Source organism: Sus scrofa, chromosome 1 (genome assembly GCF_000003025.6).
Source record: "Sus scrofa isolate TJ Tabasco breed Duroc chromosome 1, Sscrofa11.1, whole genome shotgun sequence".
Taxonomy (NCBI): Eukaryota; Metazoa; Chordata; class Mammalia; order Artiodactyla; family Suidae; genus Sus; species Sus scrofa.
This window is the reverse complement of record NC_010443.5, coordinates 159,230,047-159,250,224: the sequence shown is the minus strand read 5'-3', so window position 1 is coordinate 159,250,224 and position 20,178 is coordinate 159,230,047. Positions and strand designations below refer to the sequence as shown.

At 34.2% G+C, this 20,178-nt stretch overlaps 1 protein-coding gene across 10 annotated transcripts in view; it reads left to right on the top strand.

Moving 5' to 3' along the window:
- Positions 1-20,178, top strand: part of KIAA1468 (KIAA1468 ortholog) — a 109,725-nt gene that overhangs the window by 67,451 nt on the left and 22,096 nt on the right. For all 10 annotated transcript variants that reach the window (XR_002346087.1, XR_002346074.1, XR_002346082.1 and 7 more), the window contains 8 exons: positions 424-588; positions 2,706-2,853; positions 7,273-7,429; positions 8,027-8,150; positions 10,277-10,325; positions 13,182-13,261; positions 16,448-16,554; positions 17,525-17,624. Coding sequence is in view for 7 of the 10 variants with exons in the window: in XM_005654481.3 (XP_005654538.1) it covers positions 424-588; positions 2,706-2,853; positions 7,273-7,429; positions 8,027-8,150; positions 10,277-10,325; positions 13,182-13,261; positions 16,448-16,554; positions 17,525-17,624 (930 nt within the window). In the remaining 3 variants the exon portion in view is untranslated. The remainder of the gene's footprint in view (positions 1-423; positions 589-2,705; positions 2,854-7,272; positions 7,430-8,026; positions 8,151-10,276; positions 10,326-13,181; positions 13,262-16,447; positions 16,555-17,524; positions 17,625-20,178) is intronic.

Here is a 20,178-nt window from a genome sequence, read left to right as displayed (position 1 = left end):
AAATTCCAAATAGTAAAATATTCCAAATCTCTGATTCAGATACCCTATAATCTATAGTAGGAATGGCACATGTGTCAACTTTAACCAGTTGAAGTTGGCTGCTTGGTTTCAATTCTGCAATTCTGAGGAGAAAATGCTTTTATTCATTTTTAGTATTGCCACAGTTTTATGACAGGAAATTGCCAACAAGCGTGCCTTGTTACCACTCTTTCACTTTGATTTCCCCATCAATGGATACATGACATTTTTCTTTAAAGAAATTGGGGAGGGTAGGATTATGAACTTTTTTTTTCTTGCTTAAAATGTCTCCTAAATGTATTACAAAATATTTGTTACATTTTTTAATTGTTTTTTTAGGTTTTCTTTTTTTTTTTTTTTTTTTTTTTTTTTTTAATCTGCATTTTACCTGTTTCCTTTTGGCAGGGTTTTGAATTGTTGCTGTCAGCCTTGGGTGATCCCTCAGAAAGAGTAGTTAGTGCAACACATCAAGTATTTTTACCAGCTTATGCTGCCTGGACTACAGAACTTGGAAATTTACAGTCTCATCTTATACCCACATTGCTGAACAAGATTGAAAAACTTCTCAGGGTAAATGCTTCCTTTACTTATATAGTTAATGGAAATGTAAAAGGTATGTTTTAAGGCATCTTGAAAGAGTGTTGGGGAACAGAGACAGAAAATACCACTTAACTGAACATTCTAATAAATTACCTGTTAAAGAGTCTACTGGTCTAGAGCCAAGAGAGATATGAGGAAGTTCTGCTTGGCTGAAGCTAGAGGAGAAAGGGCATGATCTGACTTTGTTGACTGAAATAACATCTTTGTGGCACTAACTTGTACCCTATTCACAATGCTGCCTCTTCCTAGTCTCTTCTGAATACGTAAATATTTTAGGTAAAGTATCAGTTCCCAGAATGCAGAGATAACAAAAACATGAGTCTCTCAAGACCTTTTAATATCTTTCTTATTTACAAGATAGCAACATACTTTATTTCACTGCAGTAGTTCATGCCCTCACTTTTTAAAATGAACTTTCCATTCTTCCCAAGTGAAAGAATTGAAAAAAAGTTGAAGAAACAATGGAAACTTCTTGGTCTAATTTTTGTACTGTATGTTGATTTTAGAGCCTGGAATGAAAACTTACATTTCTTTACTGTGTATATTAATTATGTATCATTAAGGTAGATACTATAATGTGTATTTTATTCTTGTAACCCTTTGAATTATATTTTGTTTTTTTGTGTGAAAACTGAGTGTTTAAGAAACTTGATTAGAATCTTAGAGCTGTTAAATGACAAAACCAGGATCTGTCTGAAAACAAACTCTTGCCCTTTCTACCCCTAAATTTTAAGGAATCTATAAAGCTCTTACCAAGTATTTTGACTACTCTGTAGATAGTCTTATATGTATATACATATATTCATTTAATTTAAAAATTGGGCTTTTTTTCTATAAAGTTCAAAATAGGTGTTAAAAAAATATAGACAAGTAAACTAAAATATATCTTTTTATGAAACCTAGGGAATTTTTTTTTTTTTTTTTTTTGTCTTTTTAGAGCCACACCCACAGCGTGTGGAAGTTCCCAGGCTAAGGATTGAATTGGAGCTGTAGCTGCCAGCCTACGCCACAGCCACAGCAACACCAGATCTGAGCCACGTCTGTTACCTACACCACAGCTCACAGCAACACCAGATCCTTAACCCACTGAGCAAGGCCGGGGAACGAACCTGCATTTTCATGGATACTAGTCAGGTTCATTATTGCTGAGGCACAACAGGAACTCCGAAATCTAGAGAATTTTTTTAAAGGTTTTTTTTTTTTTTTTTTTTTTTTTTAATGTTTACATTCCTTCTATCTGAGAATTATCTGTACCTGGGGGATTTTTTTGTTCCATTTCATAACACAGCTAACTCCACATTGTTACTAAACTTAGCTGCTGTATTCAGCACAGATGGTAATTCTTCCATGAAGAAATTAACTAAGTTAGAGCTTGATAGTAAATAACTAATATATCTGGTATTTCTGACACAGTTGATATTTATAATAAGGATAACTCAAGTGGATTTGAATAGCAATAAATGTTTTCACTTCTAAGGATTCCATTTTTTAACTTTAATATTTGATTTCTGTGACTCATGGTGATCATTTTACTGCTTTTTTTTTCCTGTTACCTCTTTATTTTGTTTCCTTTTGAAATTTCTTCTCCTGCATTTTATCTATACATTCAATTTTTTTTAAGTGCTTTCAATCCTGGAAAGTATAGTTGTCACCAAATCTGTAAAGAGGAGTTAGGAGTAGGAAAGTAAAATAGCAAGTTCGGCTGCTGGCTTAACAGTTAAGTGTTTAAAATGATTCCTATGGTTCACTTTAATTTCTTTAACCTGACTTAAAACATTTGAAAAGAGAAGACCCTCTTAAAAGGAAAAAAAAAGAACTGTAAAAGAAGTTCCATACAAAAAGAAATGACTGATGTTCACCCTAAAGTTTTCCATATAAAAGTTTCTGTTACTTCTATAGTGCCTTAGCACTTCTTCGTATTTTCACATACTCAGAGAAATTCAGAAAAGATTCATAGACATCTCCTTTATGCTGTGAGTCTCATATACATGTCCTTAAATGTTTTATCATTTGCCACAGAAAGGAAGAACGACATAAATACATAATTTCAAAAGACTAAAATTAGCTTCTACCTCCTTACATTTCAGGAAGGAGAACACGGGCTGGATGAACATAAGCTCCACATGTATCTGTCTGCTTTGCAGTCCTTGATCCCATCTCTCTTTGCATTAGTGCTACAGAATGCACCTTTCTCCAGCAGAGCCAAGCTCCATGGTGAAGTGCCACAAATAGAAGGTACTGAACAAAAATTATAGAGAAGGATGTAGAATATTAACATCTTAGCTCCCAGAGAATTGTTTTTGATTAAAATTATAAAAATCACTTTATATGACAGCATAATTACTAAAATGTTTTATCTGTGTGGAACCGTGTGGTCATAGATTATATGATATCAAGGGAACTGCATGGCTTCATCTTTTGTGGATAAGCCTCATGGTATTATTTTATATTTATACTTTCTTTTAATCTGGAGTCTTTCTATGATCTTTCTTTTTTCAGTGTTACCAATCAGAAATAAGTCTTTCCTTTCATTAATAGAGCTGAATTAATAGTTGTCATGGCCAATTTATGAAGCTTTTCATTTCTACTTTCCTTCATTTTTTTTCTTTCCCAGCTATTCATCTTATTTTCAGTAGGGAAAGGTAAATACAATTACTCGTTCCTACTATGTCCTTGATAGGGATATTAGCATACACAGCACAATTTTCTTTTTTTTTTTCCTAAAGGAGGTAATATGACTTATTTTCAGAAATACATGAATTAATCACAAAAGCCAGTATTTTCTTAGCTCAAAGTCCAGCTAATCTAATCAGCAAGTGACCTTTAATCCATGGCATATGGTAGCCTCATTGCACCCAGCCCTCATGATAAATGGCTGTCGGCAAGCTCTTACTATGTTTGAGATCCCTTTGCATCTTTTTCAGATTTGTGAAATTATCCATGTCTTTTACAGGCTTCTGATAGACACAAGAATTGTAACATTGAGAAAAATCAACAGTTTTTAAAATTGCAGTTTTCATACAAAGTAAACTGGGCTACCTATAATCTTTGGTATATGAAGCAGCATGTCCAAGAATACACAAAGCACAGCATAAAAATGGTGTATACTGTTTGGATGCCAGTTTTACTTAGAAAATTGAGAATGGTTGGGGATAGAGTTAATGTTTTTTAATGATATTGAGGAGAATGAAAATTCAAACTTTTAAGATAAACCTTCATAAAGCTCTCATAGCTTGCCGCTTTAGGTTCTACTTCTCCATCCATTAAGGCACTTCATCTGTCTAGGGACTTGCCTATCTTTCTAATTCCCTCTCTTTCTTTCTGTCTCGCTGTATTGCTCTGCCAGGGCCACCATGACGAAGTGCCATAATTCTAGTGCTTTAACAATAGTTATTTAGGAGTTCCCGTCGTGGCGCAGTGGTTAACGAATCCGACTAGGAACCATGAGGTTGCGGGTTAGATCCCTGGCCTTGCTCAGTGGGTTAAGGATCCGGCGTTGCCGTGAGCTGTGGTGTAGGTTGCAGACACGGCTCGGATCCTGCGTTGCTGTGGCTCTGGCGTAGGCCAGCGGCTACAGCTCTGATTCGACCCCTATCCTGGGAACCTCCGTATGCTGCGGGAGCGGCCCAAAGAAATAGCAAAAAGACAAAAAACCAAAACAATAGTTATTTACTGTCTCACAGAGTTCTGAAGGCTAGAAGTCTGTGATCAGTGTCAGCAGGGTTGTCTCCTTCTGAAGGCCATGAAGCTAGGAAGTCTCTTCCTAGCTTCTAGTGGTTTGCTGGTGTTCTTTGGCTTAGAGATGCATCACCCCAATCTCTGCCTTCAGCTTCACATTCTGTTCTCCCTGTGTGTGTGTCTAAATTTCCTCTTTTTATAGGATCATTTTTACTGGAGTAGAAGTCTACTCTACTCCAGTATGACCTCATCTTATCTAATTATATCTGTAATAACACTGTTTCCAAATAAGGTCACATTCTGAGAGCCTAGGATTGGCACTTCAAGATATGAATTTTTAAGGGAGACACAGTTCAACCCTTAGCATTTGCTATCATTCATTCATTCATTCATTCAAGTAACAAATAATTCTTGGATGTTGCCTATTGTCAAGCACATGCTAGAGATCAGATAGAAAATTTTCGAAGCTGCTTTACCATCTTAAACATGTTCCTTCCAGTGTTTATGTGAGCTTTCTTTATGATTATGTCTTTATCATGCCAAAAATAATCTTTTATTTTTAGTTTTCATTGACTTAGTTTGACTCTTTTAACAGTAGCTATAAATGTTAATGTTATCACACTCACATATAGGTTATAATACATTTATTATATCTGAGGATTAGTATATCTTTATTTAGGGTCTATCTATACATCTATATAATTTGGAATACAATTTATTATAAGTGAATATTTATTTTTTTTCTCTTAAATAATGGAAATTCCACAGCACTAACTAATATTTATGTCAGGCACCATTTTAAACACATTGGACACAGTCATGAATAAAATAGACAAAACTCTGCCATCACAGAGCTTACATTCTAGTAAGAGGGAAATACATTAAAGAGTCATAACAGCAGTTATTTTGTTGGTTTTGGATAATTTTGGTTACTTTTTGACAATAAAATGCTAGTGTATTGCCAGCCTATTAAAATGCCAAGGACCTTTCTGTATTGCTGTAAGTTAGATGCTCAAATTTTTTTTTTTTAAATGTTCTCTTTTGTTGTTGTTGTTGTTGTTGTTGTTGTTGTTGTTGCTATTTCTTGGGCCGCACCCACGGCATATGGAGGTTCCCAGGCCAGGGGTCGAATCGGAGCTGTAGCCACCGGCCTACGCCAGAGCCACAGCAACGCGGGATCCGAGCCACGTCTGCAACCTACACCACAGCTCATGGCAACGCCGGATCGTTAACCCACTGAGCAAGGACAGGGACCGAACCCACAACCTCATGGTTCCTAGTCGGATTCGTTAACCACTGCGCCACAACGGGAACTCCTCAAATTTTTTTAAATCCTGCTAAACAGAATAGTGCTTTCAGGTTCCTAAATCATTTTGAATGCTTATCTGCTATAACTGAGTTATCCAACTAATTGCTTACTTCTTGACACTGTTTTTGCTTTTATTGGACCTAGCTTTAAATCTTTGGACTTTACTTTTCCTACAGTAAATCTTGACATATCTTTACTTTTAACTGTTCCACTATTTTCAATAATTTGTCAGTATTTTTGAAGGAATGATATAGATTCCCTCATAGAATCACAGATTGTGACCAATATAACCTTGTTTGAAGTTATGTCAGTTATGCTTTGACATGATATAAAAATATGAAGTACAGATAACCCTCCACATCCAAATCTGTTTGATTCCTACGTTGAGATAGTGACAGTTCGAGCAGAAACCTCAGATAGTATGGAATACCACGTTACCCAAATTCATTTATTTGTGTATTATGATAGGAAATAGGAATCTTCAGCTAGCAAGGGATAACCTTTATCTGCACTTAAGATACTGTTAAAAGCCTTGGGCATAGGAAAATGATAACATCTTAATTTTGTCTCGGAGCAGTTTTACAGTTACTTCATACTTTAAGTTTAATGATTATCATTAAGCCGTTAATGTGTTTTGAGGAAATGCTACATCCTTATTTGTGTCTTTTTAGGGCGTTAATCTCTACTCAGGAGTTGGGCTGTTAGAAATTTCTGACAAACAGTTAATGAGCTCTTGGTAGCATTGTTCCCTTAGCCATTTAAGACCTATTTCTTAATAACCTGGGATCTCATTATAATCTATAGAATCATAAATTATATTGACATGTTCAAATTTTAAAGTATACTAGTATATACTCAGGTTTTATTTGCATAATTTAAAAGTAATTTTTTCAGTTTTCTCCAAAACTTTTGAAGTATATACATGAGACCCTTGTTATGATAGTTATAGTACATTTTGCTTTGTCTTACTGCTCACTGGTTTTAACACTTTCTATTAACTTGTTTATCAAACTGTGGAAAATTTTTTAAAACGTGTAATATCGGAAATTAAATACTTAAGAAGCCTATACAGTTCAAGCTTTAATGTACTTTATGTCATTATTCTCTGGCATTGAACAATTTTTTCCTGCTATCAATCAATTAGTTTCTTACTCTGTGAAGGAAATATTTTAATTTAAACCACAGGAAATTTTAATTTTCACTGGCAAGCTATTTCATTACAGTATTTGTTTATTAGCTATGTAGTCTTATAAAATCTTAATTTTTGAGATTTGTTAAATTCATCCGTATGACAAGAATTCACAGTTAACTCATAAACTACAGGTTTTTGAACTGCACATGTCCACATATGTAAGGATATTTTCCACTAGTTAAAACTCTAATACTACGTGGTCCACAGTTGAGTGAACTCATGGATGTGGAGGAGCCTTTGATACAGGGGGCTGACTATAAGTTATAGGCAAGTTAACCCCTGAGTTATACAGAGGTCAACTGTATTTCCTTTTTTTTCTAAAAATGATTTATCCAGTATGTTTTGTTTTATATTTAAAGTCTACAATAAGCTAAATAAATATCAGGAGACAGAATCTTACTATTCTTTTGACAGAATAGCTCACTTTACCAAATGCCATCTTCCATGCAATTTATTTTGCTTCTATTATTTATAGTGACCAGGTTCCCTCGGCCTATGTCACCACTTCAAGATGTGTCTACTATTATTGGAAGCCGTGAGCAATTGGCAGTGCTACTACAACTTTATGATTATCAGCTGGAACATGAGGGTACAACAGGCTGGGAGAGTTTACTATGGGTTGTCAATCAATTGTAAGTTACCACCTCCATTTTGTTGGGTACACCTCAATCAGTTGAATGGAAGATAGCTCACTATTTTAGCCTGAGGGACAAAATATAAGAAAACATAACTTGGCATCATCTGTGGTAAACTTCTTTAGGAAGAGATTTATACCACTAGATATATATAGTTACTTATCTCTCAGGATGGTGCTGCTCTATTATGTCAGAAGAACATATCTGCTACCTTATTGTCTAAAAGTGGTGATGAATTTTAAACTCTAACTAGACTTCTAGGTTTTGGAGCTAAAATGCATGGTGGTATGTTATCCAAGCTCTTGTGTGAAGCATCAACTCCATTGATTTGAATCTCATTAACTCCATGCTTAGAACTCTACTATTAAGGTTCCATATATTTTATGACAATCAGTTAAAATTTATTTTAAGAAATTTATAGAATGTGAACTTAAGACTTTTTCAAAGGATCCCAAACAAGTCCTTAGTATTTCAATTTTACTGGCTATGAAAAGCAGAACAGAAGTTGTTAAGATTTGCCTTGTCTCAGGAATTGGCAAGGAAACAATAATTTATTTGTATCCCCTGCCTGTTTTTCTTTCCTTTTGTATTCAGGTTGCCGCAACTTATAGAAATAGTTGGCAAAATTAATGTTACTTCAACTGCATGTGTCCATGAATTCTCCAGATTTTTCTGGCGCCTTTGCCGGACATTTGGCAAAATTTTTACAAACACTAAGGTAAGAACTTGATTTCCATGTTTTCTTATATGCAAGAGACATAGAAATGTAATATGTTGATTAATGCTATAACCCAGAGTAAATAAAAGCATAGCTCTTCCTCTACTCTAATTTTACTTATTTATTTATTTATTTTTTGTCTTTTTGCTATTTCTTTGGGCCGCTCCCACGGCATATGGAGGTTCCCAGGCTAGGGGTCCAATTGGAGCTGTAGCCACTGGCCTACGCCAGAGCCACAGCAACGCGGGATCCGAGCCGCGTCTGCAACCCACACCACAACTCACGGCAACGCCAGATCGTTAACCCACTGAGCAAGGGCAGGGACCGAACCCGCAACCTCATGGTTCCTAGTCGGATTCGTTAACCACTGCGCCACGACGGGAACTCCTCTAATTTTAATATCTTAGAAAACTATGAGAATAAAGGAAAATTCTAGTCAGTGATTCTTATTGATTTTATCAATATTCTTGTCTTTATTGATTTTCAAAGATGATTTAACCAAAGCTTAGTTTGTATCTGGGTTTGGGTATAAGATCTACTCACTGTGGATATGTCAAAGCTTTCCAGTTCAGGAAGTATCAGTTAGGGAGCTCAACAGCAATCCTTTGAATGTGCTTCTGGTACTTTACCATCTACCACAGGTTCAGGAAGCAGCCATTCACTCAGCATGCTTTGGTCAAAACATCAGGTGATTATAGAACCAAAGCAGCTTGTGTAGAATATTTGCTACAAAGATATAAGTTCATGGAATAGCATGGACACTTGAGAGGAAACTGCTTATTTCAATCACTGCCCCATTTGCCTATCTGGGTTATTGTGTAGTTTTAGATATTGTGATGTCCGTGTAAGTCCCACTTTCTTCTTTAATTCTATTAGTCTGTTTGTCTTCATAGCATATCATTAAAGCCAGTTCTTTAGAAACCTAATAAAAACACAAAAAGATGTAGTTGATATAATCATATGTTAATCAAGACATTTAAGAATTTTGTGCAGCTTTTTACTATTAAACCTGTGTTTATTAAAACATTTATAGCAAAGCAGTTCAGTATAAGTGGACTAGGTTAAATTTCAGAAAATGAGCTATGACCATGTTATCTTTATGTCCTCTAATAAATCACTTAATGTATCCGGGCTTAATCTTTTCATGTGTGAAATGAAGAAGTTCCTTCAGTGTCTTTTAATTCTCTTAAGTCTGGGTGTGTAGAGTAATCTCCTCATAGTAGTCTACATCTCAGCTTAAACTGAATTTGTAAATTAATATGCCTGACCTGCCAATAGGAGGGCAAAAACCAGACCTTGATGTTACTGTGGAAGAAACAAAGTCCTTTTACATTTTTCATTATTAACACCTAGTTATTAAATAATACAGCTTGATTTTACTGGTAATCACTATTGTAAAAAATTGTTTGGCATCTCCAAAAGAAGCAGCTGTTATTTATTTTAATTTTGTTTTGCAAAAATAATGAGGAGTTCATTTTAGCACTTAACAGTAAGTGGCTGACTTCAGTGGCTTAAAATCTGAAATCTGTGATAATGTTAATAATAAACAATTGAAACAAACATTTGCTCTAACTTAAAATTTTAAAGTTAAATTCTTCATTTGATGTTTAAAATTAAACTTTAAGGAAGTTAAAATAAAAGATTAATCTAAGCCAAAGGATAGCAACATGATGAATATTAATTACCTAATACTCTAAATGAGTGGAATTTCGTTTTCATTCCATTTATATATAACAGATTTTTTGTCAATGATTTTAATCATATATCTGTCTGAATGCCCTTTCTACCATTAAATTCAGTTTTAGGAGATAATAATTTCGGGCACTTAAAATCATCTTGGAAATTAATTTAGTTGGAGAAACTAAAGGCCTTTTAGAAAACTTGATAACCTGAGTTGATTTTTTTCAATATTTTATCTCTTAAAGGTGTTGCTTTCAGTAACTCAACTCCTCTTTTTTCCTATAGCTTTTAAGAATTGTTATAGCTTTGACCACTTGAATCAATGGTCTATAAAGCAAAATAAATAAGTAGTAGTAATACCATTGGTAGTAAACATTTTATTTATTTAATTACTGATTGGTCCATTGACCTTGAAACTTTTTGGATCTTTTCTTTGGGCTGCTTAGGTAAAACCTCAGTTCCAGGAGATTTTAAGACTGTCTGAAGAAAATATTGGTAAGTTTGTTCATTATTATTTTAAAAACAATTGACTCACTTTTCTCCAGAAAAATACTTTATCCATTATATGCAAATTGTATAATAAACTAGCAAGTACAGTTGAAAAGGAAAATTTACACTATGCGGTTCTTGGTTTTACAACTCTGTCACATCTTACATCCTTCTGTGAGATGGTAGGGAGACTGATGTTTGTCAATTTGATTATAAATATCTAGTTTCCCTGTAATCAAATTGACCTAAGGCTAAGCTTCTCAGACTAAGTACTTGTATTCTTGGAGGTTTATTCGAGATAATGAAAAGTACAAAATAAAAAGCATCCAATTCGAGTTCCCATCATGGCTCAGTGGTTAATGAACCCGACTAGTATCCATGAGGACACGGGTTCAATCCTTGGCCTCGCTCAGTGGGTTAAGGATCCAATGTTGCCATGAGCTGTGGTATAGGTCTCAGACGAGGCTCTGATCCCAAGTTGCTGTGGCTGTGGCATAGGCCAGCAGCTACAGCTCCAAGTGAACCCCTAGCCTGGGAACCTCCATAACTTAAACTTAGTTGTGCGGCCCTAACAAAAAAAAAGAGCATCCAATTCTTAGTTACTTAAAACTTTAAAAAAATAAAACATAATTGAATAGAATGTAAGTTATACATGTATGTTTTTAAAATGAAACATGAGATTTTAAAGAAACTGCAGACTTTAATGGACAGCTCCAGCCCCTCTGTTCATAGTTTTCACTCACCTGTCTTAAAAAGTCTAATTATAGCACCATTGGCCTAAGAAGTCATTTATGTGTGGATATTATATCTCCATGTATTTTTCTAATTTCTAGGAATAAAATGTGGAAAATGTTAGGAACAAAAATGCAGAGCCCCCTGGTTTGTTTTTTTAACTTGGTTGATTTTGAATGTGTGGATAATTCTATCTCAGTGCTACCATAGTCATTTGATTTGAGTGATCTGAAAAACTCTGTTTTTGGCTGGCCTCAGAGGTAGAAAATGAAAAAAAGATTCCCTTTACATTTGAAAACGTTGATGAGAATTTTTTTGGACAAATGCTTCCCAGAGTCTATATTTAATAGCTTTCTAAAGGGTTAATGTTTGAAAAAGCTAATGGTTGGTACTATCTGTTTAGTAAATTATTAATTCCGATGATAAATTGGGTAAAGAATATTTATATATTTTAGAAACTAATAGCTTTTGGAATTATTAGTTAGCTGTGAATATTTAGCTGTTGATATAGGAAGTGATTGTTAGCCACCCTATTTACAGTCTGTATCTATAAATTCAACTTAAGCTTATGTTCCTACCCTCAGATTTACCTCTCAACTACCATGGTCACACTCAACCAACATCAGTACTCTTCAAAGAAAAAAATTCCTTTTACCAGAGTTCCCTTTGTGGCGCAGCGGAAACGAATCTGACTAGGAACCGTGAAGTTGCAGGTTTGATCCCTGGCCTCATTCATTGGGTTAAGGATTCGGCTTTGCCATGAGCTGTGGTGTAGGTCGCAGATGCGGCTCGTATCCTGCGTTGCTGTGGCTCTGGTGTAGGCGGCAGTTGTAGCTCAGATTCGCCCCTTAGCCTGGGAACCTCCGTATGCCTCGGCCCTAAAAAGCAAAGAAAAAAAAAAATTCCTCTTACCAAGACGATAAACAAACCTCAAATACTAATTGATATGAAAATGGAACTTTCTTTTTTGCTGAATATTCTTCCAGGGCAGTTAGTTAAATACATCTTTTCAACCCAATTGCTTTTCAACTCACTTTAAAGAATTTAAAACCAATATAAAAGTAGGAAAAAAAGTAATAAAGTTTGAGTATATAAAAGCAAATGTAAAGCACTTTAAACTGTGCCTTAAAATCAGTGAAAGCTGTTAGTGCTATAAATAGCAACTGTCTTATCACCTCTGGAACTTCTTTTTTATTTTTTATTTATTTATTTATTGTCTTTTTGCTTTTTCTACGGCTGTTTCCCTCGGCATATGGAGGTTCCCAGGCTAGGGGTCTAATCAGAGCTGTAGCCGCTGGCCTATGCCACAGCCACAGCCACAGCAACGTAGGATCCGAGCCACGTCTGCGACCTACACCACAGCTCACAGCAACGCCAGGTCGTTAACCCACTGAGCAAGGCCAGGGATTGAACCCACAACGTCATGGTTCCTAGTCGGATTCGTTAACCACTGCGCCAGGACGGGAACTCCTGGAACTTCTTTTTTAACTCTATACGTGCTGCATAGATTAGAGCATGTGTAGTCTTTATGAGGCAGTTGTCCTAGGTTACAGTAGTCACAGGATACTCCCTGTGGTTGGATGCTTTGCCTCTCCCCATGCATCACTTAACCTCCCTACTCCATGAAAATAATCAGGGTTCTGTCTGGCTGAGAATCCCCATTCTGGATGCAGGAAGAAAATGGAACTAGGCTGGTACTGAAAACGAGGTAGTATCCCATACCTGGAAACAGAGTAAATAGATGACTAGGTGTCTCCTTTCAGCTGAGTGTCTTTATATTTTACTGAATACTGCAAATTGAAAGCCTAAAAATTTATGAAGACCTGCTTATATAGGCACTTGAGAAAGTGTTAAAGAAAGCTCTGATTTCTGACTATGCAAATAAGATCATGCATCTTATTTTGGTTTTAAAGTTTTTCCCATCTTTCAGAATTATTTAAGCTAATAATAGCTCTGTAAAGTATTAACTTGTATTTTCACTACCATCAGTGGATATGTGTTTTAATCAAAACCCATTTTTCAAAGTAATGATAATATTAATCAGTTATCGTAAACTTAATTTGTTTTGTGACTTTTTGCTTTAAATTTAAAGCATATTCAGATTTTTTTTAATTCTTTTTGTGATTTTAGATTCCTCAGCAGGAAATGGGGTCCTCACTAAAGCTACTGTCCCCATTTATGCAACAGGAGTTCTCACATGTTATATTCAGGTAAGGGAAAGATTCTTTCGCTGGAAAATATAAAAGTATTTTCTCTTGAGAAAGATAGCTAATATTATGTCTTTTAATGTGGTTATAAGTGCAAATGTTACCCATAAATGAAAACAAAATTTGTTTATTCATTTTATTCAATAAACAATTTACAGTGGAGAGCATATTTCAATAAAAGTCTCTGAGAAAATCTCTGCTGGATAAATAGAGATGGTGTGCTTCTTGATATTTTGTTAGGAATGATAGATTGCTCCTATTTAGTAACTTCTTTGTGTTTCATGATAATTTTTCATTAACAAACAAGCAAAGCATATGTGTTGGGTGATGCAGACTACAAAATGCTATAGCGTACTATATCATCATTTTTAACAAAGTACTTTTTAGTAATATTTTATTTTTCTTAATTGGTAGTGTGTAATAAATTATTCCAAAACATCATGGCTTATTATAACCCTTCTATTTGCTCACAGTCTTTGTTCAGCTAGGCATCTCTTCTGCTGGTCTTGCTGGTGGTCACTTATGTTGCTGCATTTACATGGTTGGTTGGTAAGGGGTTCGGCAAGGATGACTGAGCTTCAGTCTCCATAGAGTCCTAGGGCCTCTCTCTGTCCGCAGGGCCTGTGGAGCAGCAGAGCTAGACTCATTACATGATGGCTCAGGGCTCCCCAAATTGCAAAGGCAGAATTTGCTAGCTTAAGGCCTAGCCTTGGAATTACCTCATCACCTGCTACTGCGTTCTGTTGGTTAAAGCAAGTCACAGGGCCAGCCCAGATTCAAGAAGAGGGAACTAAATGAGAGCATGAACCAGGAGGTGTGGTTCACTGGTGGTCATCAATATAACAGACTACTACTGAACATTGTTTTGAGTAAACACATTACGTGTATTAAGGTGTATCAGTCTTTTATAAGTGTGAGGCAGTCTCCACCAGTGAAGTGAAAATATGAACTAAAGATAAAGCATTTTTAGGAATTAGAAATGTGAACTCAAATAGGAATATCTTTTTTCCTGAAATTTTCCCCATTAATACCTAACTTCTTTTGCCTTTATTGCACTCTTCTTCCAAAATAGACTTGAACCATCTTACAGCATTAAAATCAATATCAGATGATACCTTGCATTAGGAGCTCCAACTGTGTTAAAATAATACAACATTCTTTTGAACTCTTCTGCACTAGTTTCTAAGACTACTTCTGGATACTCGCAGAATCCCTGTGTTTAGAATATTTTAAGTCATGTATTCTTTATAGATTGTATTTATTGTCTTTCCTAAATTTATGGAGATTAAGTCTTAGCATGTTACCAGGCACAACAATACGATTACCATTTTTCTCTTTAATTTGGGAAGCTCTTCTAGCATAGTAACAACTGTGATGTCAATATTTTTCTTTCTGTTTTTAAGCTCTGGTGGTTGGTTAGTGTGTTTATTTTTACTGTAAATTGTATCTTAAGGCATAATAAAGTACAAAGTTTGCTTCATAGTAGTCTGTCAGTATAGATTTGTCAAATAAATGAGGACATGTTTTTTGAGTTACTATATGAAATCCAAATATCTAAAGAGCTAAGACCTATTCTGCTAATTACAAAATGTGATGGCTATCATAGATTGCCAGTGTTTCAAGAAGCACACACCAGCTGTTAATATTTTTCTTACTAAACTAAATTCTCTGTTAGGGTAAATCACTGCCCTGAATGCCTTGGTGAACAAAACCTATTTTGAATCAAATACATAAGCAATATTACTTATCTTGAAATTTCAAAATTGAGAAATAGTATGGTAGTAAATTTTCAAATCAAAGGAATCCATGCTTATTTAAAAGTATATTTCATAGCTCTTATTTCACTGAAGTTTTTTCAGGTCGATAGTTTATTTTCCAAATTTATGTATACTTCTGTGTTAGAGTAAGCAACAAAAATGAGTGAACTCTCTATTCCAGTCTGTCTCTGATGCTGGTTTGTCACTGTCTAAGCTCTTCACTAAGTAGGCTGGCAGGTTATAAAACTGACATGTCCATCCTTTATTCACACTGATCATTACTTTTGTCAACCTTTTGTCTCTACTTCATTCTAAATTAACCTGACTACATAGGGGAAAAAATGGTAGGTGGTGATCCAGTCTTCCTCATGGATCTATTGATACATGCAGAATCCACTGTTGACCTAATATAGCCCTAAAGGCAAAGTACATGACTCTTTATTATATATTTATTGCCAGATAGAATATCAGATTCCCTTGCTTTATAAATTCAGGTTAATTTAACATATAGGTTTTTTTTTTTTTAGAGCCGCATCCACGGCATATGGAAGTTCCCAGGCTAGGGGTCGAATCAGAGCCATAGCTACTGGTCTACACCACAGCTACAATCAATGCTGGATCTCCAACCCACTGAATGAAGCCAAGGATCAAACCCGCATCCTCATGGATACTAGTCAGATTCATTTCCACTGCACCACAACAGGAACTCCTTTTCTAACATATTTCTTAATAGAGTGCTATATGTAAAAAAAGAAAGACTTTCTAATTATTAAAATAATGATTTGTTAAAGATCGAAAATGAAGATTATTTTTTAATCAAGACTGTGACTATTTCTTTTGAGAACACGGTGGTCTATATTTCAGAAAGCATGTGGTTTTCTCACTAATAATTTCTCAGATAATAACTTTATACTATTAGGAGGATAACTGTTTTAAGTGGTTTGTAATTAAGTGTTTAGAGCCAAGTGAACTAAGATATTAGTTAAAATAGATATTGGTAGAAATAGATATTAATAAAAGAATATACTTTTTTATGTTTTAAACCAGAACTGTTTGATCAAACTTTTTGCTATGATGGGAGTAATCTGTATCTGAGTTGTCCATTAAGGTAACCACTAGCCACATATGGCTATTAAACAACTCGAATATAGGAGCTGAATCTTTTATTTTACTTAATTTTTATTTTAAATTTAAATTTAAATAACCGCATGTGGTAAGTGGCTACCATATTGGACAACATAGATCTAAATCTATGAATCAAGACAGTCTTTATCTTCATACCATTGTGATCATAGGTATGTTTAATAAATATCTTTAACTAAAATGCTTCCAAATTAGGATAGTTCCTCCTTATTTGCTAAACTTTTCTAGGAAATTATGGTTTTTAGTTCTGCTCGATTGCTTGGAAATTATCGGTCTTTTTCCTCTATAGGAAGAAGACCGAAAACTGTTAATTGGATTCTTGGAAGATGTAATGACCTTGCTTTCATTATCTCATGCTCCTCTTGATAGCCTGAAAGCTTCTTTTGTGGAACTGGGGTAAAATAATAGCTTATAGTTTTTTTCTTTTAATTGTATAAAGTTTTAAAGTTGGATTTATAGAGTACATATTTTCAGTCTACAAAAGATTGGCATACACACCATATCTCTTGGTTTTGAGACTTAAGATTTTTGTTTTTGGTTTCTTAATTGTACATTTTTAACATTTTGTAATCAGTACATTGTAGTAAAAGAATGGGATAAAGGTACAGACATATGCCTTCTTTTGAAGACATATGTCTTCTTCTTCTTAGTTGGAGAAATAAAATCAAATATAGATTTGAGGAAAATTTAGTATCCCCATACTGGAAAAGGAGCCCTAAGTGAAAACTAGCTCATTGGGATCCTTTTTCCATTTCATTTGATTTACCTAGTCCCTCATGGTCACATTATCTTGCTGCTTACATAGTTTTATCCACCCTTTACTGAAAACAGGCTTTATATATTTATTAATAATACTATCCTGCATTTGGATAGGCTCCACAGCCAACTTCCCATATAGGTGATTTGAGTTATCCCAATTGATCCTACAACAACCATATGGCATTAATAGGACATTTGTTGTTTCCTTAGTTTTTATAGTTGCAGAAATTAAGAAACACAGAGGTTATAACTTACCTATCTGACTCTTAGCCCAGTGTTCTTTTTTTCTCATAGTAATAAATGTTATTTTACTGTATTTTTTATCATTTTAACTTTTATGGTATTAAAGACTTGAAATTTTTATCATAATTGCAAATGCTTAGAGAAACTAAAAGTATAGTTCCAGAAATGCTAAAAGTTTATAGTTTTATAAGTGACTTCCTTTTCTAAAGAATCTTAGATGTAACTTATTAAACCATATGAAGTAATTCTATATGTTTGCCAATATTTTTATCATTAATATTTGTCATAAATATAGTATTTTTCAGTGTACCACTCAGGTACTGTGGTTCTCACTTTTAACATTGATTTTTTTTTTTTCTTTCAGTGCAAATCCAGCCTACCATGAGTTATTATTAACTGTTTTATGGTATGGTGTTGTCCATACTTCAGCACTTGTGAGGTGTACTGCTGCTAGAATGTTTGAGGTATGTAAACAGATGATTCTTTTGGTTCAAATCATAATGAAGAGAGAGTGAACATTTCTCAAAAAAAAAAAAAACTTTTCATACTATGTAATGTTGATAAATATTTTATGGCATTGAACAGTATCTAGTTGTGTACTGTGTGATGGGGCAGAAATATAGCTTTGATATATTTCAGAATGTTTTCCAGCCTTATTGGTTCCTTGAATGTATTATCATTTCCATTTCTCAGAATTTCTTTTAAATTTTAATTTCCATCCTGTGTATATCTTCCTAATATACTTTGCTATTTACTGAGGTAAATGGCTACTAAAATAAACTAAAACAATAAAATATATCTCTAAAGTTGTAAAATATAGTTGGATTCATGAGTAGCATTAAAAAATCAATTTTTGCACTTATGAAAATGTTCATTGTATTGATTACTCCCACTTCATTATTCCCTCACATGTCATTTCTGGAATAACCCATACATTAACTGCCCAAGGGCTTATAAAAGAGAAGAGACTTCATATAATTTAACTAGATTTTCTTGAATTGCCACCTAACAATTTAAGTTTAGTATGAAAAGTAGAATATGTACCTTTTTATCCATCATAGAGGAAATAATGTTATATAGACTGTGCGTGCGCATGTGCGTGCACACACACACACACACACAGAGCTTGTATTTGAAACTAAAATTGGTTTAGAGAGTTTCCTACTGCTGTTGAGTCTTGCCATAGAGCCACACTGCTTAGATTCAGCATCTGCCATTTAATGCCAAGTTTCAAACTTCTCTGTGCTTTAGTTTTCTCATCTATAAGTGAAGATGATAATAAGTATCCATATCAAAGGATATTAATATTAAATGAATTAATACTTGTAAAACCCTTAAAACAGTGGCACAAAATAGTAATAACTTATAACTGTTAACTATCATTATCATAGTTTAAGAAATGTATATTTATCCAGACTAAAACTGTCCCTAGTATGCATGTGATTCTTAAAATATCTTAAAGCATTTATTTCCGTGAGAAGAACTGGACAATTCACTTCACCCTAAATTTCAGAATTTTTACATAATTTAAGATGAATTGTAATCTAAAAGATAGAGAACTGATAGAAAATCCCATTGTTATCAGGAGGTTGAAAATCCTCTGTCCATGTTATTCCTGCAGTTATTATGTTTGATCAAAAAATTAATCACATGTTCTTTGTTGAGATAAATGCCAATATAAAAATTTAGTTGTATGTCTAGTCCAAGTTCCTTTTTTTTTTTTTTCTTTTCTTTTTTTTTGGCTGCCCTAACAGCATATGGAAGTTCCTGGGCCTGGGATTGAATCCAAGCCTCAGTTGCAACCTATACCAGATCCTTTAACCCACTGTGCCAGGTCAGAGATCAAGCTCTGCAGTGAGATTCTTAAGCCACTGCACCACAGTGGTAATTCCTAGTATAAGGTCCTTCTGAGTGTAAATATAAATAACTTTTGATTATTCATTATGCTGAAAAATAGTTATTACTGTGAAAGAAAAAAGTTTCTTTAGCCTTCTCTTCCTCAAAAAAGAAAAAAGCATTCTATTTCTTTAATACATCTCTCTTAGGATTTTATTCTAAGATTGTAAGAGCTATTTCTTTATCTTAATCCATTTGTTTCTAAAATGTATATATATATACACTCGTGAAGCATACCATATAAATGAAAATAATTTCAATAAATTAAATGAAGCACCCTCCCTTTTTATTTGTTTTTGTGTTTTTTCTGCCTTGTTTCTTATATGTGGCTTTTGTCTGGTTTTGGTTTCTATGTCTGCTGTCAGTGCTGGTTGGAAACTATACATACGCTTAAGCAGTTTTCAGTGTTCTCTCAGGTTGATTATGAATTTCTGAGAGACTTATTCCAATATTTTTCCAAATTCATTTATGATAAAAAAAATTTTACTGAGCATGTCACATAAGTCATTAGTAGGAAAAATCAGTCACTTTTTTGTCAGTGAGTCTTATTTTGAACAAAATTTCATTAAAAGAGTAGTCATTTCATAAGATTTCTTTTGATACTAATACTTTATAATTTACAATTATGCCCAAAATGAGTTACTTCCAAATAAAAATCATTAAAACAAGACACTTTAGTTTTTTAAATGTGAGATCAGAAAGTATTGAGAAGAAAGTGAGAAATGAATATACCAAGAGCTAATATGAGGTACTTAGTGAAATTGAACACTAAATTTAGCTCTGAGTTTTCAGACAGCAGGATAAAAAGGGGAAATCCAGTCAGCCATATTATTCTCGCTGTTAAATAGAGATAATATATTAGTTCTTGATTAACAACTTATTATTGAAGTTGATTTATAAGAGTCTTTATCATGTTACTTCTAATGTGACATAATGGATTTCCCAAAAGATGCAGAAAAGAACTTCATAGAATGATTTCTTACATCCATCTTGAGGAAATTAAGCAGGTAACAGCAAGACCACAACTCAGAGAAGGCATGGGCTTTTAAGACAGATGTGACTGAGTCCATTTTCTAGCTCTACCTCTTTGGGGCTCTAAAATACTGGAAAAGTTGTCTAACT